We start from the raw sequence: 27,928 nt of genomic DNA, 5'->3' as shown, positions 1-27,928 counted from the left end.
CTGGCAGAGTTCTGTCCCTTGCCTTCATCAAGGGTAGAATCCCAGGTAGAGAACTTTCAAGCAAGATAGGTGAACCTTCTACTTGCTTTTTAAATGCAGTAACACCAAACCAAAGGAGCGAGACAAAGTTCAGAGAAAAAACATTCATTTAACAAGTAGGTGGTTACTGAAATGGCCTCTTGTTCAGATGCTTGCTAGCTTGCTCTTCCATCTGCATGGCAAGAGTTAGTTCTTCCATAGTATCTGAAGAGAAGAAAGAATGGAAAAGGTAAATCAGATTTAAAGATAAGTTACACTCACGTGTACCCGTGAGTGTAATTTATAGTAGCTCAAAGATGCCTTATCAGCATATGACTGCTCCTACAGCCATGTCAACATGAGCTTTGGCATTTGCTAGAAACTGCTACCAAAACAATGTAACAGGAGCTTGAATGGGCACTAACTATTCAGTTACAAAGTACACCTAGCCTTACTTTTAAAAGAAAAAGCGAACAGTAGGATTGTAGCTTCAAGCTTTAGGGCTAAGTTCATTCCCTCAGTTTAGCATAAGGTCATCTGCTACATTTCCTTTGACATACCTGCATTCTTTCCCATGTAGAACAGCCTTCCCCTTTCTGTTCAAACTATTTCAGTCTCCTTCCCCAAGCAAGGCACTGTTAGTCCTGGACCATCCTAGCCTCATCTTACCTTCTCCAAAGCCAACATTGCTCCATCAGAACTCCCTGATCTTTCCCCACCTTGGGTGTCTAATGTAAAATGTAAGGCTTCTGGATAACAACTTCACTACATCTATGTTCTGGTGATGTGTTAGTAGCATGGCAGAAAGATGTCACAGAAAAGGTGAAAGGCCAACTCCAACAGCACCAAGTGCTTTCATGCTGAAGCACCTGTTGTGCTAAATTAGTGAATGCAGTCCGCAGTGTACCTTTCAGACTGAGGAAGCTTTGGGATCCTTCATGTATGAAGCACTGGGCTTGGTACACAAATGCTTCCAGGTCATATTCTGCTTGTTCCGCCATATCCAGGAGATAGTTACAGTTGTTCATTTTCTGAATGCAGAAGTGAGGATAGTTAGGGAATTGCATTCAAATTTGTGATGTAAAATGGGTTTTTCATGCATGTTTGCTGAGTGGACTTGAGTTACTGGAAAACATGTGCTGACACTTTGCACCAACTTCTTGTGGACACTACTAGATCTTTGACAAGGGAAGCATTTCAGAGCTTACTTAAAATTCCGATTGCTTAAATACAAACCACTTGGTAAACCCAGCTAAAAAAGTAGGTTTCAGCCCATCAAGCCTTACCTCCCTGACTTCCTTCAATTCCTCTATTGCCTTCTCCTCTAGTTCACTAATTCTAGTGACAGCCTCACGGAAACTGGATAAATGAGGAGACAATTCATCTTCGGAAAGTTGCTGTTCACAGAGGAAAGGATTTATTAGTGCAGACAGTCTCATCAAGTTCTGCTCCCTTAGATTAATCCCAGCTAGATACACACATACCTCAGAAAGGCAGTTTGATCCTTCCTTACTGTTTTCCAGCTCCTCACTTTCAGTTTCCATGAGATTTGCCTCTCCAGCCATTCCATTGCGAGAAAGCTCCTTCACTCTGAGAAAAGGGAGGCCCATCAAATAGAAATGCTCAGTAACCTGGTTCTCACTACAGAGACACACTTGACCAATATCTACATCAGTCTAAAAGTACTCGGTGCTTCAAATCCATCTCACCCCACGCAGACCAGCTACTAGTTTATAATAAAACCCTGGAAAACAGTCTATGTGTTTTGAGAACTCAGGTGAGTAAGCAGAGTTGAGCTGGCCCTTCTATTGGTAGATATGACTGAGAAAGACAGTGGGGGTGTCAGAAAAGATTCTCTCCACTAGACAGCAGGGACAGTATCTGCCTAGAACTTGAATGGAAGCCTTTATTTGGATAAAAGTCAACTGTGGAAATTAAGATGTTCTAATACTTCATCTGCTGCATGTTCACCATCGCAGAGGTTTGGAGTTCTGTTCTGCTGCAAGCAGATGGGGTGGGGCAAAGAGGAAAAGAAACAGCAGCCTACCTAGTATCAACACACAAATATATACTGCCAGAAAATTTGTTAGCTGCATGGCTGCAATTTCTTCATCTTAACCCCAGGCTTTTTACAGAGCTAGAGATCTCAGCTCATACCATTAAAGAAAGTTCTAACTGAAACACTATCAAGAATGAATTCATACAAATTGCACAATTGATTGAATCTGGTTGCAGTCACTAGTACCCCAACAGCCATTAACTCTTCCAATAACAATGCCAATTCAGCATGGGTTTCCTACCCCTGTGTGTTCCAGACATTAATGCAGTGATTATTCAGTGGCTTGGGAGCCACATGTGGCTGTTCCCCACTGTGGCACCTGCCCCACATTTCAGGAAAATGGGCAAGGCCCATGTCAGTGGGGCTTCTGGTTTACATCTTTAAACATCTGCTGCTAGAGAATGTAAGCTGTGAGCCTTCCTGAGGCTCATCTTTCTAGAGCCTTCTGTTTAGCTAGACTGAATGCTAACCCCTCTATGGTTATGCAGGGCAGAATTTTGAATATACCATACCCAGACAGGACCTGCCCGTGCCCTATTGATTCATTAGCTCATGCCCTCTTGGAATGCCGCTTTTATGAGGAAGTTCGATCACGTTATATCTCTCCTCTTTTAACATATAAATCTAATGTCTGTGTCTGACATAATGCCTTTTTAATTAAGTGACAGCGATCTCAAAGCTACATTGTCAATGGCAAGATTTATTTGTCCTTATATGCCCTGACCTGGATGGCCCAGGCTAGCCTGATCTCGTCAGATCTCAGAAGCTAAGCAGGGTCAGCCCTGGTTAGTATTTGGGTGGGAGACCACCAAGGAATACCAGGGTTGCTGTGCAGAGGAAGGCACTGGCAAACCACAGTCTCTTGCCATGAAAACCCCAAAAGGGGTCGCCATAAGTCGGCTGCGACTTGAAGGCCCTTTACACACACACATACATATATCCCTCAAACATTAGATTTACGCTGCTCAAGATCAATGGATCAAGGAGCTTCTAAGGGATAAAGGAAGGAAAGCCTTCCTGAGGCATAGGCCTCATGTTAGGGATGGAAGTAAATGTGGTTCTTTTGGTTGATGGGTAAAGACAAATGTGGCTCTCTGTGAGCTATGGAGCAAGTACCACTACATTAATTGCACAAGGAGAAGGCCAAGAATGGCCACTTAACTGGCTCAGAAGCAACAGCACTGTGGTAACAGGATTTTTACAGTAGGAGGAGCAGAGCAGCACATATCCAACAGAAGCAGAGGCACTGTATGACTTTTACTATCAAGGAGTATCCAGATTTTTTTCTTCTGCTCGAGATGGTCTTCAACCTGTAACTGCTCACCCATTTTAGTTGGGGAACAGGGACACGATCTCTGTCTAAAGACAGTCTTCAAGAAAAAGAAGGAAGACTCAAATAGTGTCTTTTTGCATTAGATAAAGAAATGGAAGCCTATAGTCACCAGAATGGCTCTTTCAACTTATTTTTCTCAGCATATGTCATGACCAAGTTTCCCATTTATCCCAATATTACAGATTAAATTTACAAATCAAGACATCACTTACCTATCAGCATATCGTAATGTATTTAAGGTATATTCAGAAGAATTCATGCCTGGAGAGATCATGGCAATCTGAAAGCAATAAGATTTTTAGAATATCTGTACTCATACCATCAAACTCTATACTACTGCAGTAATTTCCATCTGTTTTTCCGAGGAATGAGAATATATTCCTGCAGTGCCATCAGCCATACTTCATCTGTTCTCTAATACGGAAGTGTTCTCTACTTTTATAACATGTACTTTTAGGTTGCAATTGAGTTCATAGACTTTTCCAACCAAGCATCCTCAAGTTCAGTTTAAAATTATCAAGTGCTCCAAGGAGTGCAAGCACAACATGGGCTGTGGTTCAACAGTACAAATATGTTGAAGGATCCAAGTTCAGTTCTGGCATCTCCAGTTTAAAACTATGATTTTGGGTAATAGGTGTTGGGAAATATGCTGCCAAAATAGTGAAATTCAGCTAGGGGGAACAAAAGCCTCAGTTGGTATGGCAGTTTCATATACTCATCTGCTTCCTGGAATTTTGCTCTAGATTTAGACACATACTAGTTTTGTGCAACAACAGACTTTAAACCAGCAGCTTGCAACTGGCAAAAACTAAGAATCTAGATCCAGATTTGCTGGAAATCATATTTTTTCTGGAAAAGGAACAATGTGATAACTCAGATTCATATTGCAATGAAGATAGTAAATTAAACAGTTGGCGTTACCATACAAGTCCTGGAATTTGATCCAATGAAAGAGTCCCTCAGCACTTGAGTGAGTTTGCTCTCTCGAAAAGGTGTATGTGGTTTATTCTGTCCTAGAGCACGGATACATTCCTTAAGAGAGAGAGAGAGAGAGAAACACACATCTTCAGATAGGTAAGGGTATGGTTATAGACATCTAGAAGCACACTCAAAAGAAATGGGACTGGCTTCTATTTAAGCTGAGTTAAGCACTTAGAACATACTGCTGCACTGAAGATATTGCATACATGCAAGTTAATCTCCTGCCCGAGGAACCTTCCACTTCTCACAAGACAGACCAGTGAGTTTTTGTTCATCATTGTTTTCCTTTAGAAGGCTAATAAAAAGCCTACAAGATTAACCACAAAAGTTACACAGGCAATACATTTGTTTTATATTCTCTCATGGGTGGTACACAAAACAGCCCAAGTAGTAATACTATTGAGTTAAGTAAGGCTAGAATTTTAAATCTGCTTTACAAAGCAAAATTCGAGAGGCATGCATAAAGTGACACTACTATTAAACAACTCACTAATATTAGCCCAGACATAACAATAGAATTTTTCTAAATCTGGCTGGTTATGTCAACTGAACGTTTATTGCAAATTCCAGTTTATTCACATTTTTCACGATCAAGCCTCAGTAACTTTTCAAGAATCAGAATGAGTTCCAAGAATTGAGAGTCAACTTCAGTTTAATTCTCTAAACAGGGGTGCTAACATCCAGATGACAACTGGCAAATCCTTGGCCCATCCAAGCTTTAAGGATGTTCGTTGTTAAAGAGCTATTTCAAAAATGTCTGATGCATATTTGACAAATAAAAGATGGTCATACTCATTTTCTCTGCTTAGAACTTCTGTCCATATAAAAATATAACTCACATCCTTCACCTTCAAAGAAATGTGCAATAAGTCAACAAGTTTTAATAGGTAGACTGAGGGTTATGTGATATAGTGGCAACTACAGGGCATATTGTGACAGGCAATGGTTTCTACCAGATGCAGCATCATTTGGCATTTGTCTCTGCCAATTTGACAGACATACATGCAAGTCAGCTACAGCCCTCTAGACAAAATTTTGATGTAGCTTTCCAAGCTATATGTTGCCAACTTCCAGCCACAGATAATCTCTGGCAGACATCAGTCATCTTGTTCTTCAGTGGATACTCTACAAATGCTCTGGCCAGCTTTATTATTACGTATAACTTGAATGCAAGTCTTTTTATTCATAGCCAATATGTGTTCCTCTTCAACATGAAGCTGTTGGTTCCTGTTATTTTCCTCACTGGTAATCAACCACTCTCCTTTTCAGAGATCTAGTCCGTCTATAAGACTGGGATAGGGTTCTTGAAAGCAAGCACGCTACACCATAACAGTGTAGACTAGAAAACTACAAACAAAAGGAAAACTTCAGAACCATTCAATCCAACAGGATCACAGACTATTCAAATCCTCTTCCTGGATTTGTGCCAGTCATTTCAGGGATAGCCAAGCATTTTAACAAGTGTGCCATGTGAAGTCCTACAAATGACCCTATACTATTTACATGAACTGCTACATATGCAGCCCTAAATGCCTTGGAATGGTTTTGTCTAAGTTTACTGAGCTAAGGAGGCAGCAACACAGGGTTGGAGTGGCAAGCAGAAGAATAGGTTTGACTGCTATCGCCAGATCTAGAGGTTCTCCTTGTCAAGGTAACCTCGCTAGTTATGCCCTGCTCCGTACCTTCAGTGCCAGCAGGCTCTTATTTATTTCTGCTGCTTCAAGCCGTGTTTGACGATCAGCGCTGGATGTATCTGCACCCCTCTCATTTCCAGCTAAGTCCACCAAGGAGAACTTGCCATACAGTTTTCCTTTTCTGCGCAGAATAATTTGAAAGCAAGCATGGGAGCGCGAGGAACTGGAATTTGCAAATGTATGTCCAGATGTCCTACAACAGAAATAACAGAAGAGTTTGCTGCACTGTAAATATTACAGTATGACTACACCAGCTATTTTGCTTAGTCTTTGTCCCAGAAAATACCAAAACAGATTGCGTGGCAAGTACCTCATTCCATTTATATTCCAATTGGTGCTTCCACTCCTGGGTTTTTCTGTGGAAATTAGCAGTTCAAAATACAATACTCTCCCTGCAATATCTGCTATGTTCATGTGGATGAATACCCTGCATCTCAGTTTGTGCTGCTGCACTCCCCCCCATATGAACTCAGACTCCCCCTTTCCCCAATCACTGCTTTGTAGCGTCAGACATCTTATAGGGTCTTACAAAGAAATCCTGAAACAAATGGCATGGATTTCTCTGTTCATGTGGGGAAGGGGCAGGATTTCACAACTGGATATATAAATGGCTTCCCACAATTTTTATATTTTTTCTCAGACAGAATGTGTACATACATCCTGCATACAACAAGTATACACATATCTGCTTAGTTCAATACATCTGACAGAAAAGTATGCTAGGCATCACCAGTTAAGCCTGTTTAATCCAGATTCATACCCAAAACATATGTGCTTATTCTCATACTTTACCCAAAATGAAAACAGGCAGAACCTTCTCATCTTTGTGCCTGGTGGCCCCAGTGCAAGGATTTCACTATTCCATGGACAGGAGGGGCAAAATTTCACAATTGGATATATTAAATTAACTGTTGCCCGCAATTTTAGATCTTTTTTTCAAAAAGAGAATGTGTGCTTCTACATGGGGCATGAATTGATCTTCCATTAAGATTGCAGGTCAGGTATGCATCTGTTCAGGTTCCCTAATTTGGTATTTTGACACTATCTCCTGGGCCCCCCACAATATATTCTTTGTGATAATTTACAAGCGTAAGCCACAGCAGGGAGACCAACCAACCTGCAGGCACTGCCCATCTCAATCATCCGAATTACATCTTCAGCACAGCTCACTTGTATTTCTTGCAGTCCAACCACCTGGACCTGTTGCTTGCCATCCTCCAACACGCGCAGCTTTGCTTTTTTGTTTAGAAGGTCAAACAACTGAATTTGAAAAGAGAGAGGACATGCAATCGTTAAAAAGCTGGTTCTAGAACTATATATTTATCAACAACATTTAACAAGCTGTTTTTGGTTGTGCTGATTGCTAACCTCCTGAAGGCATTAACGTAGAAGCCTGCCAGTTAGTACATTATAGGCCAGAATGTTGCCTCAGTGTTATGTCATAAAGAAAATAATGTATGGCTTGTGTAAAAGCTCTTTTGCTTATCCACATCAAGGTTTACATGTGACCTACTGTTGGGGAGGGCATACCTTCCCTGTCCTTTTCTTGGTCAATATAGACAACATTATCCATATCACATTTACAAGCAATGTTCTCATCAAAGAAGTTAGGACAGCCCCTCAAGCTATTGAACTCAGCTGGGATCCTTCAACCTGAGCTTCCAAAAACATGGCAGATTTGCTTTAGTTTGGCCAACAATTAAGAGGTAAATACTGTTCAGAAGGAGGGATTCAGGGCCACAAAACTAGAATAGTGCCTAGCTTACTGCAAGCATCCCATAACAGTTCCAGGGGACAATGTTTCCCATGGACAGCTTAATAAACGGAGACTGGGCTGAACAGTAAAACATCAGTGAAGACAAAAGGTAACAAATGGGGAGGGGGGAGAAAAATATCTTATACTTCCCTGTAAAGGGCTTGCATATTCTTTAAGATGATAACAGGGCACGGGTCCCCAACATGGTGCCCACCAAGTACTTCTTAAAAGTGGGTGGGGCTATGTGGGACATTTGTCCATCAGGGCATATGATTGGCAGTGCAGATTAAAAGGCATCCCATTAAACAGAGCTTCCCCCGAAATACTGAAGAGGTACTATTACTGTGCAATCCTGAAAGGGGGGGTTGGCGAAGTGCCTCAGCAGGCAGCATGACCCCACACCAGCGTCTGTGCCACTTTATCATGGTACAAAGTGGCACAGACACTGGAGAGCAATGGAGCTGTGCGGGCCTCCTTCACTACCATGCCAGCAGCAAAATCCCAGAAGGGAAAGCCTGCACTGGCATGTGGGGGGGGGGGGCGTTCCCAGGGCATTTCCAGGGGTGGAGCTATTAGTCAGCTTCCAAACCCCTTTCACCCCGGGAAAGCCCCTTCACACTGCTGGGTTGCTCCACCAGCTATTTTCCTGGCACAGTCCCGTGTAACCCCATGGAGGAGTTGAACAGGTTTTTTATTTTTTTCCCATTTTTATTTTTATTCTGAGGCCAGGAAGCCTGTGAGGAGGCGTGGCTGCGCTGCTCCCAGCTGCCACGTTTCTAGCCCCCCCCCACCCCCCAGGAATGGGCTTCCCAAGTTATATATAACTTTGCTCTCTGATATTTTGGGACTGGCTCCACCTTCTGCTACAGCTGTTTTGTGACTGGCTCCTGTGGCAGCCAATTTGTGATTGTGCCCACTGCCCTGTGTCACAATTCCAAAGATCCCAGTAGTCTCAAAAAGGTTACAGACCCCTATTATATAGGGGAATTAACTGTGTGTCTTAAGTGTAAGACTTTGACGAGGTTCAACAGATACGTAACAAAACGATTCATTTCATAGCACCCCATTCTCCCCAATGTAAGAAGCCTTATTTGCTCAGGTACCCAATGCCAAGTGCACCACAGTATTGATAAAGACAGCACTTGGTTATTCAAGTGTTTCAAAGGCCTCCTGCACTTACGTAATGTTATCCTATGAAAATTGTGGCACAAGTTCCACTGCGAACAGACCAGGATCCAAAGCAGCATATACAGCTAAAAAGCGACACTGACAGCCACTACCAACTTAGGGGGTTACCGCACTTTGTATTCCCAGCGATGTTATAAAAAAACATGGCTTTAAAAGGGTTTTTGGATACCACGGCTTACAAATGGTTGGAAGACGTCTTCACAGCTAAAGGGGCCAAACAAAGTGCGAACAGTATTTTTTATAACGTTTTCAAACTCTTAATACATCGCTGGCAATACAAGTGCGGCAACCCCCTTAGATTAACACACACAAAAATGCTAGACCGAACTTTACCATTCTTTACTACCAACATATAGTTCACAAAGACTCCAAAACATGAAAAGTGCTGAAGGAGGTCGATCTCACCTTTCCATTATATATTTCAAAGAATGTTACATAGACTTCAAAGCCTTGAGCCTTGTACCGTGGCTGGTTCTGAAGGAGGAAAACATCCTGTGCTAGTAGGAGAAAGTTAGAACACAGAAGTTTTTGAACAGTTGTTTTGAACATATTGCTTCTACAGCTTGTGATGTACTTCTTCAAGTCACCTACTTGAAGTATTTGCTATAGATGCTAGCAATTAAAACAATACTACTATAGCAGACAGGTTAACTAGGAAGATATTCAGGCCTGACCTAGACATATGCATATTCTAGTCTTTCCCATTATTAATAAGGTTCTGATGAAGACAATACTTACATGCAAAAGCATATATTCCTTTGGAAGCATTCTGCATTTTCCCAGAGAAGTTTCCTCCCATAGTCTGAAAAGAGAACATGTATTAGAAAACAGCCTTAGTAACTGCAATGGAATTTCATTATCTTTACTCTGATTGATCAGTTCTGCAAATAAGCAAGGTATTTTTTAGCAATAGTATTCTGTTAATGAAAGATAAAATGATAGCCCATAACCATCATAGCCCATAACCATCAATTTAAAAAATCATAATTATACAGACTATGAATACGCACATAAACTGGGTGGTACAGTATGTCACTTTGCAAATCTCAGGAATGGCTCAAAAGTTTAATATTCCAAAACCCATTCCAAAACAATGATTAATACAGCACTACCAACTGGTAGGGATGGTAGAAAGTTAGGAAAGTCTCAGGAAGTCATTCTTCCTGAGAAAGCCAGCATGGTGTAGTGGTTAAGAGGGGTGATTTGGAATGGTGAAGGCTGATCTGGGGAACCGGGCTTGATTCCCCACTCCTCCACATGAGCGGCAGACACTAATCTGGTGAACTGGATTTGTCTCCACTCCTACACATGAAGCCAGCTGGGTGACCTTGGGCATTAGTCATGGCTCTCTTAGAGCTCTCTCAGAGTCTTTCACAGGGTGTCTGCTGTGGGGAGGGGGAGGGAGAAGGTGATTGTAAGCCAGTTTGATTCTTCCTTAAGTGGTAGAGAAAGTCCGCATATAAAAATCAACTATTCTTCACCATGTCTATCATATGCTTTCCCCAGCTCCTTCTAGTGCAGTAGATGTGAGCAACTGACTGGGATAATCCCGTTTTACGCAAATAAGTGCTGGTGTTTTTAATTACTCTATTGAATGAAAATTATCTGCATCTTAAAAAAACAAAAAATCTTCAGACAAGCGTGCAGGAACATTTTACGCCCTGATTGAATCAACCAATTACATAGCTTAGGAAAACCAGAATCTGGGAACAAGATACTCACATGCGTTTTCCCACTACCAGTCTGACCATACGCAAAACATGTCGCTTTTCCTCCCTCAAAGATGGTCTGCACAAGTGGCCTAGCAGTAAACCTGGGCAAGCATAATTAATACAGCTTAATGGATTAGCATCTATTTTGCACCACAGTACAAGTGCATTTATGAAATCTAGTTCCCACACAGCAACTCTGTAAGAAGTAGTCAGTAAAAAAAAGCCCAGTTGTAATGTGTGTGTTAAGTGCCGTCAAGTCGCTTCCGACTCATGGCGACCCTATGAATGAAAGTCCTCCAAAATGTCCTATCTTTGACAGCCTTGCTTAGATCTTGCAAACTGAAGGCTGTGGCTTCCTTTATTGAGTCAATCCATCTCTTGTTGGGTCTTCCTCTTTTCCTGCTGCCCTCAACTTTTCCTATCATGACGGTCTTTTCCAGCGACTCTTGTCGTCTCATGACGTGACCAAAATACGATAGCCTCAGTTTAGTCATTTTAGCTTCTAGGATCAGTTCAAGCCTGATTTGATCTATAACCCACTGATTTGTTTTTTTGGCAGTCCACGGAATCCGTAACACTCTCCAACACCACATTTCAAAGGAATCTATTTTCTTCCTATCAGCTTTCTTCACTGTCCAGCTTTCACACCCATACATAGTAATAGGGAATATGATTGCATGAATTAATCTAGTCTTGGTGGCCAGAGTCACATCCTTACACTTCAAAATCTTTTCTAGCTCCTTCATGGCTGCCCTTCCCAGTCTCAATCTCCTTCTAATTTTTTGGCTGCAGTCTCCCTTTTGGTTGATGGTGGAGCTAAGGAATAGAAAGTCTTGAACAATTTCAATTTCCTCATTGTCAACCTTAAAGTTGTGTAATTCTCCTGTAGTCATTACTTTTGTTTTCTTGATGTTCGGCTGTAGTCCTGCTTTGGCACTTTCTCTTTTAACTTTCAGCAGTAGTTGTTTCAAATCTTCACTATTTTCTGCCAATAATGTAGTGTCATCAGCATATCTCAAATTATTAATGTTCCTCCCTCCAATTTTCACTCCACCTTTATCTAAATCTAATCCAGCTTTCCTAATTATATGTTCTGCATATAGATTGAAGAGATAGGGAGATAAAATGCATCCTTGTCTGACACCTTTGCCAATTGGAAACCATTCCGTTTCTCCATATTCTGTTCTAACTGTGGCCTCTTGTCCAGAGTACAGGTTGCGCATCAAAACGATCAGATGTAGTGGCACACCCATTTCCTTTAAAACCAGCCATAGCTTTTCATGATCCACACAGTCAAAAGCTTTGCTGTAATCTATGAAACACAAGCTGGTTTTCTTCTGAAATTCTCTCGTACGCTCCAGTAGCCAGCGTATATTTGCAATATGATCTCTAGTGCCTCTTCCTTTTTTGAAACCAGCTTGAACATCAGGCATTTCTCGTTCCATATGGTAACAGCCTTTGCTGTAAGATTTTGAGCATATTACCAGTTGTAATAAATTAATGTTATTTTAAAAAATCAAAAACCATTACAAATGGACTAGGGCAATGTAAATATCAGGAGTCTAACATTTGTATAATCACAAATGCATTAAAAATTGAACACTGCACATCAATAGGTGCTGAAAAGCTATCTTTCTACATAAAGAAAAACTTTTAAGCCCTCATGATTGGAGCTCCAGTGACAGAGGGATCTCCACATATTATGCTCCTGGAGAAGGGACACAATGGTCAGGAACATGGAAGCAAGACAGAAAAATAGTGATGTGGTAAGCCTTTTTCTACCTCACCCCTCCCTCGTACTCTGCGTTCCTCACCATCTCCCCAAATCTCTCCTGCCAGCACAGTCCCCTGCCCCCCACCCTATCCCACTGCAGCCTCCTGGCTAGGAAATTTTCAATGGCAACTAAGTTCATTTTGTGTTTAAATTTTCCTTGCTTTTTCAGTTTTTCTGCAAACCTGGGGATTCTCTCAGATTTGTAGAAATCATGATTAGATGGTTTTGATCTGTAATCTGTAATCTGGGGCCACTGATCAGAATTAGATAAATAGACCTAAACCCTGAAATAAAAAAGGTATCTGCTTCTAACACAGAAACACAATAAAGCCTCAAGAGAGGTTTAGCATGCCCTAAAAAAATTATATAATGTGATCAAAGTAGTGGCAGACTCTTCCAGATGGACTGCAGCTATCTGCAACAGGCTAGGAAGGAAGCTTGCAGCACGTTTCTGTTAACAGTACCACAGTTGTCATGGAAAAGTTTCCTCACCGCCTCACTGGGAAGTTTAGCTCCCAGTTTGTCCCCACATTTCCCACTTGTTCCTACAAATACTATACAAGTCCCAACCTTCCTTTAAAAAAAAGGCAGCTGAATGTTAATTATTGAAAGACAGAAGCAGCAAGTAAGCATACAGAACATAAAGTCTTTGGTTGATTTACCGATAAACCATTTCATTCGAAGCCGTTTCATCAAATGAGAAGTCAAATCGAAAAGCCTGGTTTTCAAGGTATTTTGTCAGATCCACTTTCACTTTTGGTTCATGCACCAGGATGGTGTTCCTGTTGGCAACAGTGATTATATCACATTCCTTCTTTCCAAGTTCTGTTTATGAGGAAACAAAGTAGTTGGCACAATGAGGTCAGGTCCTGTGAATTCTGCAAACTTCAAACCATAGTGGCCACCCAAGAACAGAAGTAAAATTATGGCTGCAAAACCTGGGCAACTTGGCAGACAATTTATTTTTAAAAATCACTGTAGTAGTGAATGGTGTGACAGGCTCTGGAGAAAAGACTCCAAGTGGGAGGAAACTGACAATTAGAGCCCCAGGCCTGGCTACAGCGATCTACTAGGTTTGAATAGTAGCCTACTTGACACTTAGCATTCTGTAGATTTATATTAACAAGCTGACAAACTTCCAAAATCTGCCATCATTTCTGTTACAGGATTTAGAGATTCCAAATGTGAGGAACAGCATTGGAGTAACCTAGTCCATCATCTTACCTTGTTTATTTAAGGGTCGCTTCCTCACACAGACACAAATTCTATGTTCTTCAATCTTTCAAAACAAATACATAAATAGATACAGTAAGACCAGAAGCTCAAGGATCCACAACCCACAGCCTAGTGCATATGTTTAAGGGTTTTCTTTAGCAAAAAGCACGAAGGTGTAACAGTATTGATTATCACAGCGCAACAGAGCAGAAAGGAGAGCTGGTAAAGAACTGTGCAAGACCCCAAAATGTGACAATTCTTGAACATAATGATGCTGGCAGCTACGAAGGGTTAAACTATGCCTTAAGATCACACCTTTCCGATTATATTATTGTCCAGAATGTGCCCCAACATCCCCATACTTACCCCAGAATGGCCAAAACACTCCATGTGCCCACTGGTTGGTTGGAGTCCACCCTAAGTTAGAGGCCCAGAAGCGCTAGCCCCAGAGAATACTGTGGGAGCAGGGGAGCCAGAGCAATGCATGGGGGTTTTGGGCCCCCAGGGGTGAGCATGGGGATGTTGGGCAGGGTTGACCCTAAACCTAGTCCACACAGTTGCTGCTGCCCCAGCTAGCAATGAGCAGCAAAGGTGGCAGGGCTGTTTCTGATGAGGCCAGTGGCGCCTTATCATTGGGGAAGAGGAACAGAAAAGCCCCTAGGAGGGGGGGGGGAAGGACTTCCCCTCTCAGAAAATGCCCTGCAGGAAAGCTCTTTCCCACAAGGAAGTTGGGGGGGGGCCTCTGGGCCTGTGCAGCTCCAGAGCCAGAGCTTCTGAGAAGGAGGCAGGCTAAGAGGTGTCAGCCTGGGGGAGGACAGCAGGGAGACTCCTGAGTGACTAAATCCTGCCCTCATTTTTTTCATCCCACAATGAGGCTCCTTTCCTTTCATGGAGACAACACTGGAGGATGCTGCAGGAGCAGAGGGAAGCCCTACAATTATAATGGCACTAGCTGTCACATGCTCTGACCTGGATAGGCCAGGAAAGCCCAATCTCATCAGATCTCAGAAACTAAGCACGGCCAGTCCTGGATGGGAATACCAGGGCTGCTGAGCAGAGGCAGGCAATGGCAGACCACCTCTGAATGTCTCTTGCCTTGAAAACCCTATGGGGTTGCCATAAATCAGCTGCAACTTGACAGCAAAAAAAAAAGTCTGTCACATGCAACCAAGGGCTGAATTTGTCAGGTATTGTAATCTGAGAAATCATGGACACTATAGAATAATCCTGCATATGCAAGTTCAACAATTTAATACTGATATATAGTAACTGAATAAAGAAAGTAGGTAGCATCAGGGTGCACTTTCAGATATGATTTATGAAATGTTAATTGCTAACCAGCAATAATATCATTCCTTCAAAATGATCACTTATGAGACAGTTAACATCACTAATTTAAATAACAATATTGTGAATCTACATTAATATTTTCAATACAACATTTTTCCAAATGTCTTTTGTGTGTAATCTTTGCCCTTGTTCCTTTGGGATGCGCAGTAAATTTTGAATTGACTTAAACAAAATAGCACATATAGAGTTCTGGTGTTAATTTTCCTCCCTTGCAATTTACCTAGTTCCCAATACTGACAGAAATTTCTGCTTGTTCTCTCTCAAAACATAGCTGGAAAAGCCTCTAAAAACTGCATCTATGTGAAGGCATTTGAAATACTACAGCATATACGTAGTTAGTTCCAAGGATTACTTAAGAGATCCAGAATTACTTACGGGATCATTCATTGATATTGGCCGGCAGTCAATCGTGCCTCTATATTCCTTGACCATCTTTGCAAATTCCCAGTTTGGACAGCTACTGTCAAATTCCTATAAAGCAAGATAGTAATTAGCTTACATTCCTGGTACTGCAAGAATAATTGATGGCAGCTTTTTCACTTTACAGCATGCAGCACCGTTAATGAGCAAATGAAGTACAGGTGGCAAGGGTCATTTAGGGCAAAAGGGAGAAACACAGAATTTCCCCTATGTATTTATTCCACTGTTATTAAAGCTATGACATCAACACCAAATTCATGTATTTCTAGCACTTCAACTTCTGTGACGTGACAATGCTCCATAAGGCTAGAATAAATAAAGTTGTATATAGACTGGGGGGAAAGCAGGCATGCTCCAGCTAGTGCCTCTCCAGTATGCTGTCCTGGTTGTAGTCTTCAGCTTTATAAAGATGTATCAGGTAAAAGTCCCATCTTCTTGATTATGTTAATTAGGATGATTAGGAACTACTCAGACAGCTGACTATAGTCTGGGTCTACAAAAGGGGCTTTCATAAGTACGGAAGAGCACAGATCTCAAATTTAAAATTATTTTATCTTCAATGCTTCTAACTTAGTTGGCTTTTTCAACTTCATCCCAAGAAGGTAAAGACTATTAGCACATAGTGCATTGGATCCAATTTCTGCAAGAGAAATGAGTTTACACAAGCAAATTTTATCACATTCCCCTTGCCCCAGCAGCCTCCAGTGCCCCACAAAAAGCAATTGGGGCAGACACACTAAGATTGGAAAATCCGTTGAAATTTCATTCACACACTTGCATGAGTGGGGGCACATTCCATTCATACAGCAAAAACGAATGCAGGAGCGCACCAGGGAGGGTGAAAATTGGCCAGTTCTTCTTGCTGTGCCCCCTGCCACATTTTTAGGAGGGCCCCCCAACCTTCAGCAGTAGCTTTGGAGTGTGCAATAGAAAAATTAAAATTACTTCTGTGAATTTGCTGCTTTTACAGAAGGTTGGGATCAATCTTTTGTATGTAGCTTATTTTATTCAAATTACACAGAAAACAGGAATACACACAATTTGCATACCACCTGAGAGCCTTATGGCATTTGGGGACTGCACAGAACATCACGCAGAAGGTTTTCACTAAACAAGGCTTCCTTAATCAATACATTACCTGTGCTCGTTTGTTTCTCATCTCAGAATACTGTGCTCTTTTTTCTTCCCGCTTGCTTTTCATTTTTTCCATCTCTTTCACAATGTTAGATTTCCTCCGGGCTAGAGGAAGCAAGAGTGCGCTATTACTATAACAGAAACGCCACAGGCTACATATACGGGAAGCTCTTCTACCCACAAGCCTACCAGGGAAGTTAGTCTGACCATTCAGATAATTCTAAGAGAACATTGATTCAGGTTCAAACTATATAAAGTCACATATTCCAAGCTGGAAGACAAGCACAACCAGTAAGTGTGCAAAAAGTAGCTATTTGGCAATGAGCAAAAGCACTCTCTACATACACTCTTAATTCTGACCTTATTACTCAAGCCTAGTTGTGGTGCTCAGCCCAACTCAACTTATGCTTTAATCCACACCTTTCATTATATTCATCAATATGAAGATGACTGTTGCAGGAAGCTCTGTGAAACTGAACAGATTTTCCAAGCTGGCAGAATTCCACATTGCAAATCCATGACTGAATCTTTTGATTAACTGTTTTTACAGGTTAACACAGCGTATGTAACACAATAAGGAGAGAGTCTATAACTGTTACAGAAACAGGAATTTGTAGCTGGATTGAAAAACCATAAAATAAAGCTGGCAACCAGCCTTCTACCTTGACTTGCAGAAGAAACTATTCTGAGAGACTGTGGAGGTTCTTCTAAGATTTCATTACCATTTGGGTGGACATTACATTTATCAGTAGAATAACTGGCTCTAGTAGTACGAGATCGCACAACTGTTGGAACAGGAACACAGTGGTTAAAAGCAGTACCCGGGCAATAGAAGAAACTGAAAGATGGTCTGAAGTGCTTAAATCAGAAAAGACTAACATCAGCCCATGAAGGACCTTTTACTATTGGATTTACCTAGAAAAAGCAGGTAAATGGTTTGTTTTTAAAAGAAAGTTCACACCAGAAATGTGACAGCAGTTAAGTCAGTTGAATTAGGTAGAATGAGTGCTTAGTCCACAGCCATTCCTGTAGAAAAGTTATTAGCCAAGTAATACACCTAGGTAAGCAGTATTACTTCAGCAGCCCGATCCTGTGACAGCAACAACTGAGCAATAGCAATTAGGGTACTAGGGAGTAACCCTCTGCTCTGCAGTTATTATTTCTACTGCACCAGCACTCAAGATATCCCACTGCAAGTAGTAGCAGCACAGAATTGGGTTGCTGGGAACTACATTTTAGAGTTCAGATTAGTTGATACAGAAACATCAGTAATTTCCAGAGTGTTTAAGGATCTGCCTTTCAAAAATGAAAACATGCAAGATGCTTTAATGCTCTGATGAATGCAAACTCCTGCCTCCATGATCACTTAGGCAATACAGGTTCACAATTATGCTTTAACAAACAACTCACCAGGAAGAGTGGAACGGCTTCGTGTTGCTACAGAAGCAGAGGACTCCACCTCCATTTCATTTTCTAAAGGGCTGTTCTGCGATTCTGCTATGACAGACATCTTACAAGGCTGGAGTCGCAACGCTAAGGAACCAAGGCAGGAAAATGCCCATAGGCACTTAGCATGCAACAAAGTTTACTTAAAGACATGTGTACTATTTTTAGTGTATTAAAGCATAAGAACAAAAGAAAAGCCCTGCTGGATCAGACCAAGGCCCATCAAGTCCAGCAGTCTGTTCACACAGCGGCCAACCAGGTCAGGACTAAAACCCGTTTCAGCAAGCAATTGGAGTAAAAGACACACTGAAAGATTAATGTGGCAAAATCTAATCTAAGAGTATGAATCCATATCAGAATACAGGATCATAAAACAAGCCTCACAATTTCATAATTTAAGTCCACAAGAAATCTGAACTAGCCCTACCAAATGCCAGAGAAATAGCTAAGAATGCAACATATAGGCTTTGGAGGTTGAGCATATTTAGTTACCTGTTGTTAAGAATGAAATATTAAGTTTTTCTAATACTAAGCTTTTCTAAAACTAGACTTGTCTGCAATTATACAAAACTTGGCCCAGTTCTCCAGCTTATCCATCACATTGTTTTAAATATGCCAGAGCTATGCAAGGCTTCCCTTAAGGCTGTTCTGGAAACTTCAATTGGTCCAGACTGCAGCGGCTAGGGTCTTTACAGGGACCCCATGGAGAGCACATATCCAACCGGTGCTCCATCAGCTGCACTGGCTCCAGACTGAACACCAGGTCAAGCTATTATTATTTACATTTATAGTCCGCCCTCATTCCCAGCCAGGCTCAGAGCAGATAACATTTAAAACCATAAAAACATTGGCTAAAACCACAATATCCTAACACAAATATTAGACAGAAATAAAATAACAAGATGGCATTCTCATTATAGGGAGAAAGTAGCCACTCTAGACCCGGTTGGGCAGTGTGACCCCCACAAATCAGGAAGTGGGAGGAGGATGGGGAGGCCAGCAATTATGTAAAACTTGTGTCTGCCCTCAGTTATAGGCCTGGTGGAATAGTTCTGTTTTACAGCCCCTGAGGAACTCATTAAGGTCCAGCAGGGCCCTGATGTCACTAAGGAGACTATTCTACCAGGCTGGGGCCAGGGCCGAGAAAGCCCTGGCTCTTGTTGAGGATAGCCACACACTCCTTGGGCAGGGGACCACCAGTAGATTATTATTTGTAGAGCTTAAAGCATTATGGGGGGCATACCAGGAGAGGCAGTCCCATGGGTACGACGGTCCCAGACCGTGTAAGGCTTTCAAGGTCAAAATCGACACCCTTAACCTGATCCGATACTCCAGCTGGAGCCAGTGCAGCTGTTTCAGCACTGGTGTTTTATGCTCTCGCAGTGAAGACACTGTGAGGAGCCTCGCCGTGGCATTTTGCACCAGCTGGAGTTTCTGGATCAGTCTCAAGTGCAGCCCTACATAGAGTGAGTTACAGTAATCCAGCCTAAAGGTGACCGTTGCATGGATCACTGTGGCTAGGTCAGGGCGGGAGAGGTAAGGGACCAGCTGCCTGGCCCGGTGGAGATGGAAAAAGGCTCCCTTGATCAAGGCTGTGACCTGAATAAGGCTTGGCTTCCTGTCCTGAAAACCTCCAGACTAACAAAGACTACAGTCCACAATAGCCTTGCGGATTAACTTTGGATTTCACACATTAACAGATCACTTCAGGATACAATGGTTCCATATTAACATACCACACCCTCATTAGCATATTATCTTGATACTTACAGGACAATGATTAGCACATTACCTTTGATACTTTTTGCAGGACAATGATTCAGCTAAAACCCAACCCCTTTCTGACTATATATTACTCTTCCTACACACTTGACACTGAGAGACACTGTCCTTCAGTGTTACTCCTCTGAAGATGCCTGCCACAGCTGCTGGCGAAATGTCAGGAAAGAAAATACCAAGACCACGGTCACACAGCCCAGATAACCTACAAGAACCAATGAGAGTCTATTGTTCAGGAGGAATCCAGGATCACACCCAGACTCTTGACAGATGTAGATGTTAATAGGACGTCAGCAAGAGCCAGGAGCTGGCACCCCACCCCACAGCCGCCCCAACCGAGCCAAAGGACCTCTGTCGTCAATGGATTCAGTTTCAACTGGCTTTTCCTCAAAAATCCAGTTACAGCATCCAAACACCTGGCCAATGTGTCCAGGGTGGAGTCCAGATAGCCATCCATCAACCAGGTAAATCTGGGTGTCATCAGCATACTGATGACAGCCCAACCTGAAACACCTGCCTAGCTGGGCAAGAGGGCACATATAGATGTTAAACAACATGGGGGAGAGGATCGCACCCTGCGGCACCCCACACACCATAGGGTGTCGCTGCGATACCTCCTCCCCAAGCACCACTCTCTGTCCCTGACCCTGGAGAAAGGAGTGCAGCCATTGAAGGGCTACACCATGGATCCCAGTGTTGGCAAGGCGGTGGTCTAAAAGATCATGATCGACCATGTCAAAGGCTGATAGATCTAACAGTACCAGCAGCCCTCCCCTGCCTCAATCCAGCTTTTGGTGGAGATCATCTGTGAGGACGGCCACAGCTGTCTCCGTCCCCTGGCCAGGGCGGAAACCCTGGTATTAACCTTTAAAGCCCTAAATGGTCTAGGACCATCATACCTTTAGGACCGCCTCTCCAGATGTACCCCTCAGAGTGCTTTATGCTCATCTAGCAACAACTTGGTGGTCCCCAGCCCAAAAAGTATCCAGCTGTCCTTGACTCTGGTTCTGGCCTGGTGGAACGCTCTGTCGAACGAGACCCGGGCCCTGTGGGATTTAGCACAATTCCGCAGGGCCCATAAGACGGAGATGTCCCACCAGGCCTACGGTTAAGGGCAGCAACAGTTCCATAACTGGCCTCCCTGAATTCACATACACCATCTGCTTATTTTGTTCCAATCTGGACTACTTTACCCACCTTACCTAACTAGATAGATATCTCTACTCCTGAACGGCACCTGTGGATTGTGAAACTGATAAATTTTTAGACTTGTTATAGTTTTAACAGGATGTGATGTTATTATGTTATTTGAAATAGAATGTTTATTATTGTTACTGTGATAGATGTGAGCCATCCCAAACCACCCCTTTAAAGATTTCATTTTTTTTTTTTTAAAGATTTCATATTTTTCTGCAAACCTGGGATATTTTCCCAGTTTGTTGAAAGATCTGCCTTGTCTGTTCATGGCTCCAATCTCTAGATTTAAGTATCCACAGATTTGGCCACGGTGAGAATTAGATATATTGATGACTGATACTTGCTTATTTCCACTGGGGAAAAACTCCCTTTCACCCAACTCCATTCAACTGGTACAAAATTCTCAAAGATCTGACGCTTTCTCTGAGAGATCCTCCCTGCCAAATTTCAGGCAGGTAGGAAGAAACATTGCCATTTTATACTTAATTACAATTGTTATTTACAGAGCATGAATGGGTGGGAGGGGGGCTTGTGAATTTACCTATACCAAGAAATTAACAAAAGCACATATCCAGAAAAACTGTTGTGATACAGAGCCTTTGGAGCTTTTATTTTAAGAGTTCTGGCTTTCATGGATGTTCATAGATGAATTCAAACAAACTCCTGGACACTTTATTACTCTTTGTGCCCAATGTATCAATGGACTGGTATAGCAGAATTATACATACACCATTTATTTAATGCATTTATACCTACACTCTTAAAGTTCATAAGATAGTGCCATGGCATTCCTGTTGCCACAGATATACCTAGCTCCAAGATCTCGCTGCTGTAGGAAAAGAGGCCCAAGCAGGGGATATAATAGACCTATACTGCCTAAGCCAAGAATCCCCAACATGGTACCTGCTGTCGCTTTTCCTGGAGCCCATTAAGTGTTTACAGAAAGCAGGAAGGTTAGGTGGGGCTTTTGCCTAGCAAGAGTTCTGATTGGCTGTGCAGCAGTTGTCTGCACAGCACAAGGATCTTCACTGTGTTACTGAAGGTAAGCTGAAGCAGCCATTTTGTGGTTGCACCCACTAAATTATGTCAAAATTTCAAAGTGCCCACTGGCTGAAAAAGGCTGGGGATCCCTGGCCTAAGTTATAAATGGAAATGACAAACTGGAATGTCTGGAAATAAGAAAATGAGAGTAGATATGTACTGGAGAACCAGTGAACACATGTTTATTAGAATTCCTATGCCTAATGATCCTAATTACCCACTAAACTTTGAAACCACATCCTCAAAATCAGATGGAGGAGTCCACTATACAGTCACAGAAGCAATTAAAAAAGTTTTTACCTTCTCTTGGAGCAGGAATTTTTGAGAGCGTTGTCCTGCGATTTTGTTTCTGAGGTATAAAAGAAGTGGTCCAATTAGGTGAACATTAGCAACAATACAGATCACATTTTGTCCAGATAGGTATCTCAGAGTTCATAAGGTATTTAAGGAGCCATTTGCCCCATCAGAGGATATCAGAATAAGACCATTTCTACAACGTGGACAAAAGCAAAGGTTCAAGAATACTTCTTTTGTGCTATTATATCAACCCATATCTGTATTAAGTACATATCAGAAGACTCTGCACATTTATATTAGTACACTGGCTGAATTTTGTGCTGAGTAATTATACAGAGAGACTAGGCACAGGATTACACTGTTAAAGGATTCAGTTTGGGGCCAGCTGCGTCAACTGGATTGACCCACAGCAAGAACAGCAAACAGTTTTCAATACCATACGGTAAGGGAAGTGTCCTCTCTCACCATTGGTATTTAATGTGTATAGAGGGGTCTTACAGTAAGTTGGAAGGAAACAAAACAGCACTGAAGTAGTAGAGAACAATCATGCACATAGCTTATTTGGAAAAGATTACTGGAAGTACTAATACTTGGAATGCAATGTTAATCAAATTAATCTGAAGCCATTTTGTATTAATTTACAGAAAAATAGGACTAATGTGCAAACCTAAATAGAAGAATATAAAATACTTTGGGATAAAATTAACCAGATGTTTCTCATCCTTAGATAATGACAAAATGAGACAAAAGATGCATGAGGAGTCTTATGGATGGGTACAGTTGTACTGGTTACAACAAACATTTTGCCAATGAGTGTATATATATTTTTTAGCAAAGTGTCAAAAATATGACAGAAAAAGCTTAACACAGTTCATTCTCCTGGAAACTGATACATTTAAAGTTACAAAAATAAAAATGAGTATTTTAACAGAAAAGAAATGTGAGGATGAGCTTCCAAGGAGTACAATCCTGTGCAGAGTTACCCTAGTTTAAATTCAGTGAGATCAGTGAGCACAGAATGGAGTAACTCTGTACAGGATTGCACTGTAGGTGTCAAACTATTATTACAAGCAGTCTTGAATCATTTAATGGTAGCACTTTAATAAGGTTAATACAAGTTGAGCCACTGAACAATATGAATTCTCCATACCTTTAAGAAGATGGGTTATGTTTGACAAATACAAATAATTCCACACAAGCAATTAAGTACCTGACAAACTTAAAAGTGATCTGGCATCATCTTGGTCTCCTGTACTATTAGTTACATACCAGAAATGACTTCACAGTAAGTAGACAAGCCAGTGACTTTAGCAATTGCAAGAGAGCAAGGTAGGTACAGTGATATGGATACAGGTAAAAGATTTTTGACACCATGAAATTGAAACCAAAGTGTAGATCAACCACCTATGTGGTCTAAGCATTTGTAGATCAAGACATAATTTGACGTCTTAAACATTTTGCTAGCGTTAGCAATTTGTGAAGGCTCCTGGCAAAACTTTATAATGAAATGAATTTGCTACTATGCAAAAGCCAATACGAGAAGCAATGGGGGAAAGATCTAAGGGAAATTACAGTAACAGCTATTATGCAAAGCTAGATGTAAGATGGTCCCAAAAACCCCTCAAATGTGGCAAAAACACAAAATTGTATTCCAATACTATTATACACTAGTAATACCACAGAGACAGATGTTGCTACATGAATGATGTAGGGTTTTTGCACATTTTGTAGAGGAAAGAAAAAATGCTTTCAATGGGAAGCCTTGAAAATAATTCAAGAAATTATTTTACAAGTGAAGGGAGCAAATGATCAGAGGAAAGTGTGTAAAAGAAAAAAGGAGGTAGGAAATATGTTGGCTGCCACAGTAGCTGCTGCTGCTAAAAACTAATGCCATATGTTGCCATCAACTGATGTCTGGGCCAAAAAATATGTATGAACCACCACAATTATGTGAGAACTAACTGATAGCGCTAAGTCACAGGCAGGTAGAGAAGCAGCAACGACTTTAAAAATAGTATCTTTTTTTAAAATTGGAACAGAAGTTATCCTCAGGAGAAAACATAAGTACAGACAATCAGTCCTATCGAGTAGATAATGGTTTTGTTTTTTAAGCCACTTTGCATATGTAGTTGATGGGTTTTCTCTCTCATGGTGCTTTAATTACTAGACTCTGTATATTTCATACTGAATATTTTTAAAGATTTATCTAAGTAGATTTTTTAAAATGTTTGTGACAAGTTAAACCATATATTAACTCCAAGATGCTTAAAAGCTCTGAGCTTTATAGTAAGGCAATAATGAAACAGCTACATGTGCTTGAAGTTATTAAAATCAAACATTAAATGTGAAGACTTCTTTAAAATCCCATTGGTTAGGGATTTTTGCTGCCTCAGCAAGAAATCAGAGGAATAACAGAGTTACATACCTGTGCAGTTACATTATCTCGTACAGGAAGGCTGTTGTTCACATCAGTAATTGTTGTAGAGGTAAACAGCTCTGGATTTATTGCTATCACATCATCAAGGTCAATCTTCAAAGGACAAAAAACAGAATGGAATGCCTTACGCATACTTAAGCATCAGCCTCAAATAGATATGATCAATCCATCCAAGCCAATAGTTTCTTTGACATGTTTGAAAGGTGAGTATGAACAATACTGATATTTAAGGGTGGCTACCAAATCCAGCCAACACAGTACCATGGTCATCCTTCACAAGCAAAGCTGATTTGCCATAAGTGACTTACAGTGCCATCCTAAGCAGAGTTGCACCTTTCTAAGTCTACTGAGGTCAATTGCTTAGAAGGGTGTAACTCCGCTTAGGATGGCACTGTTCATCTCTAGCAGCTAATCTTAGTACATCCAAGTCATTCTCTGATTTGTACTGTAGGAGATCCCCAAGCAGTTACTACTTACTGGAATGAATTTAAAGAGAAAAATATTCCAAAAAGGAAAGAATACAACATCTGATCAGCCTTTACAGTTGATTTCTCCCTCTTAGTTTTGTGCAGAGACAGTGAGTAAGTGATGTCTCTTTAGTCCACTTGCTTGACCTTAGGGTGACATCATAATCCTATTGCTAGTGCTGCAATATTCCAACAGGCATTTTCTTGAGCTGCAAAGGCACCTTCAGAGCAGGCAGAAGGTTTACCCAAATACATACCTCAGCCTCTAGATTAACTGGTCACCTCACACTACAGATATCTACCATATGCAAAATATATTGGGCTGGATCCAAAGTACCTCAAGTGGATTGAGGTTTATAAAATGGGGTTTTCCTGCCTAGCCCCTATTGCTGCACTCAGGGAAGATAAGTGAACCCCAAAGGAATGTATGGGAGCCTGTAGTGGGAAGGGAGCAGGGGTAAATATGGCCTCAATTCCTTCTGCCATTCTATTAGCATAAGTGCTGTTACACTGAAAGAGCACCACCTTTGGACCCAGACAAATACCTCTTATTTTTAAACAATAGATTCTGCTTCTATCATGTATGCTGTGCCATGTGAAATTGTAACAAACAATTGTCACGGTCTCTGACATAATTATGGTATTCTGTGAACATGTGCAGAATTAATTCCATATAGAGCTAGTACACATCATGCAAACTGAGCCACTGCAGAGGTTTGTATAATGAAAAGCCTGTGTAATGCAAACAGGCTGACAGAATTCTCTCAAGGTCAGCTCTTTCAAGAGCTAACTAACTATGTCACTCTGATCTTGTCCTTGAAGGGGGAAGAGCAGAGCACCTTCCATCTATCAGTCAGATGTAACTAAAATCACCCTTTCTGACTCAGCTGCCAGATGTCAGAATCTCACAAGCAGAACACTTTTGCCCTTCTCAAGGTCTCAAGATATCTTAATGTACTAAGAGTGCATTAATAGCTTAAACTGTGCTTTTTGTAACTTAAAGGCATTAAAGGTTCCTGCAGTCCTATCAAGTAATATGCTTTATTGCCTTCTGTAATCTGCTCAAGGCTCTGTGTTACTAACAGATGGTCATAAAGTGACAAATGTAAACAATAATTGTGTTTTATGAGTTATATAGTTAAACATTGTGCTACAGATTTCTAATTAGTCTCATTTAATGCGTATTGTCTTAACGAAGAGGATGGTATAAAAATTATGTATATAAAGTGATCATGAAACTCAGAAATGAGTGTTTATACTTGAAGCAAAATAGACTGAAAGGAAAGGAAGCCCATATATGGTTGTGGTGAGCTGAGCAGCTGTAACTAAAACATTATTGCACTGATCATCATATCTGACAGAGGGAATAAAAGGTATCCCTCTTGATGGATAAGAAAGTGCGGATAAAAGATTTCTCTTCACTCATAATGAGTCTAGAAACAGTATAAATACAGCTACAGTTAGCCCAGAGATTTAGAACCTCCCAAAAGGCTCTCAGAAAAGGCTGAATGGTATGTATGGTTTAAATACTTTACTCTAGACTTTGTGAATTAGATACTTTGAACTGAATCAGAATAATTTGACTGTTATATTTTATAAGTTGGATTTTGAAACTGAATAGTATGTAAGACTTGCTTGCTTTTACTGCATACATTGTAAATACATACATTTTTATAAGTTTTTATAGACTTGATAATCTGCATTTATACATATTTTACTAGAAGTATTTCAATAAAAAGACTTGCTTTTTAAAAGTAAGTAAAGTTGTTGAGTCCTGCTTAATCAATGACTGGCTGAATAAGATACCTTCACTTCTCAGTAAGTGATACATTATAAGAGCCTGTCATCTGAACAGCACGACCCGCTTCACAATTCTGTACTCATTTTGCAGCTACGCTACCCAGCTTTCTATACCAAAGAACCCCAATGCTTTTAGAGCCCTTGCCCATTATACATCTTTCACCAAGATGGGCAAAAGGTAGTCTGATCCACTAGGGGACCACTAATCAGTTTCCAGTGAGCCCAGGCCATGTGGTGCCTTCTGATTGCAAGGATGCTTGTAAACACCACCAGGTTAGATAGATCTGAGCTTTTAATTCTCACCTCTTTCCCTTTGATACTGTCAGTTTCTGTCCATTCAACACACACAGACATTTTTTCCAGACTTACAAGCTTGATAATGGCACTGTGGATGGCACCTGATTAAAAAGAAAATTGCATTTAATTAGAACATTTCAGAAAAGCTCCAATTCCAATAAATCAATGACTAACTAATCTAAAACATTTGCAGGATGAGATTAAAGTTTTGCTACAGGCATCCAAGCTTCTCTCTGCCTCCTCCCCAACGTTGAAGTACCCTCATTGTACACATAAGTACTTCAAGCAGGGTGGATAGTCACATCCCCTCATTTGATTCATATTAGCAGGGAGCATAACTTCTTGCAGTTTTCCTGCCCACCATCCACCCTCATCACATTCTATGTCACTATGACATTTCATTAGGATGCTATAGGATTATTCCACTGGTCCCACAAGTTGGCACCTACACCAAAAACATGTTCTACCAGTCAATGTGCCTAGTTACACTTAAGGAGGCTTGACATAGAAGGAAAGCTCTGTGTGTGATAATA

The 27,928-nt window shown here is 41.2% G+C and overlaps 1 protein-coding gene across 1 annotated transcript; it reads right to left on the bottom strand.

The window, feature by feature from the left end:
- Positions 1 to 64: 64 nt before the first annotated feature.
- KIF2C (kinesin family member 2C) lies at positions 65 to 27,496 on the bottom strand. Its single transcript, XM_056867638.1, has 20 exons — positions 27,402 to 27,496; positions 24,820 to 24,924; positions 22,398 to 22,446; positions 18,045 to 18,167; positions 17,297 to 17,419; positions 16,639 to 16,739; positions 15,456 to 15,551; positions 13,740 to 13,794; positions 13,178 to 13,340; positions 10,752 to 10,842; positions 9,768 to 9,831; positions 9,435 to 9,526; positions 7,203 to 7,345; positions 6,074 to 6,278; positions 4,332 to 4,442; positions 3,623 to 3,690; positions 1,503 to 1,608; positions 1,305 to 1,415; positions 926 to 1,049; positions 65 to 243 (listed from the first exon to the last, which is right to left on the bottom strand). The coding sequence occupies exons 1-20, from the start codon at positions 27,450 to 27,452 to the stop codon at positions 164 to 166; spliced, it is 2,061 nt and encodes a 686-aa protein (XP_056723616.1). The 5' UTR covers positions 27,453 to 27,496; the 3' UTR covers positions 65 to 163.
- Positions 27,497 to 27,928: the final 432 nt, after the last annotated feature.

This window comes from Euleptes europaea, chromosome 2 (genome assembly GCF_029931775.1).
Source record: "Euleptes europaea isolate rEulEur1 chromosome 2, rEulEur1.hap1, whole genome shotgun sequence".
Classification (NCBI taxonomy): Eukaryota; Metazoa; Chordata; class Lepidosauria; order Squamata; family Sphaerodactylidae; genus Euleptes; species Euleptes europaea.
The sequence above is the reverse complement of the archived record's forward strand: the minus strand, read 5'-3'. Positions and strand labels throughout refer to the sequence as shown.

What these genes read in the sequence shown, in the direction of transcription:
- KIF2C (XM_056867638.1), bottom strand. Translation starts at nt 27,452, where the DNA reads ATGTCTGTGTGTGTTGAATGGACAGAAACTGACAGTATCAAAGGGAAA. An exon ending in TGAGAAACAAACGAGCACAG is followed by an intron (nt 15,552 to 16,638) that starts GTAATGTATTGA and finishes CTTGCTTTATAG; the next exon opens with GAATTTGACAGTAGCTGTCC. An exon ending in GAGATGGGCAGTGCCTGCAG is followed by an intron (nt 6,279 to 7,202) that starts GTTGGTTGGTCT and finishes TTTCTGTTGTAG; the next exon opens with GACATCTGGACATACATTTG.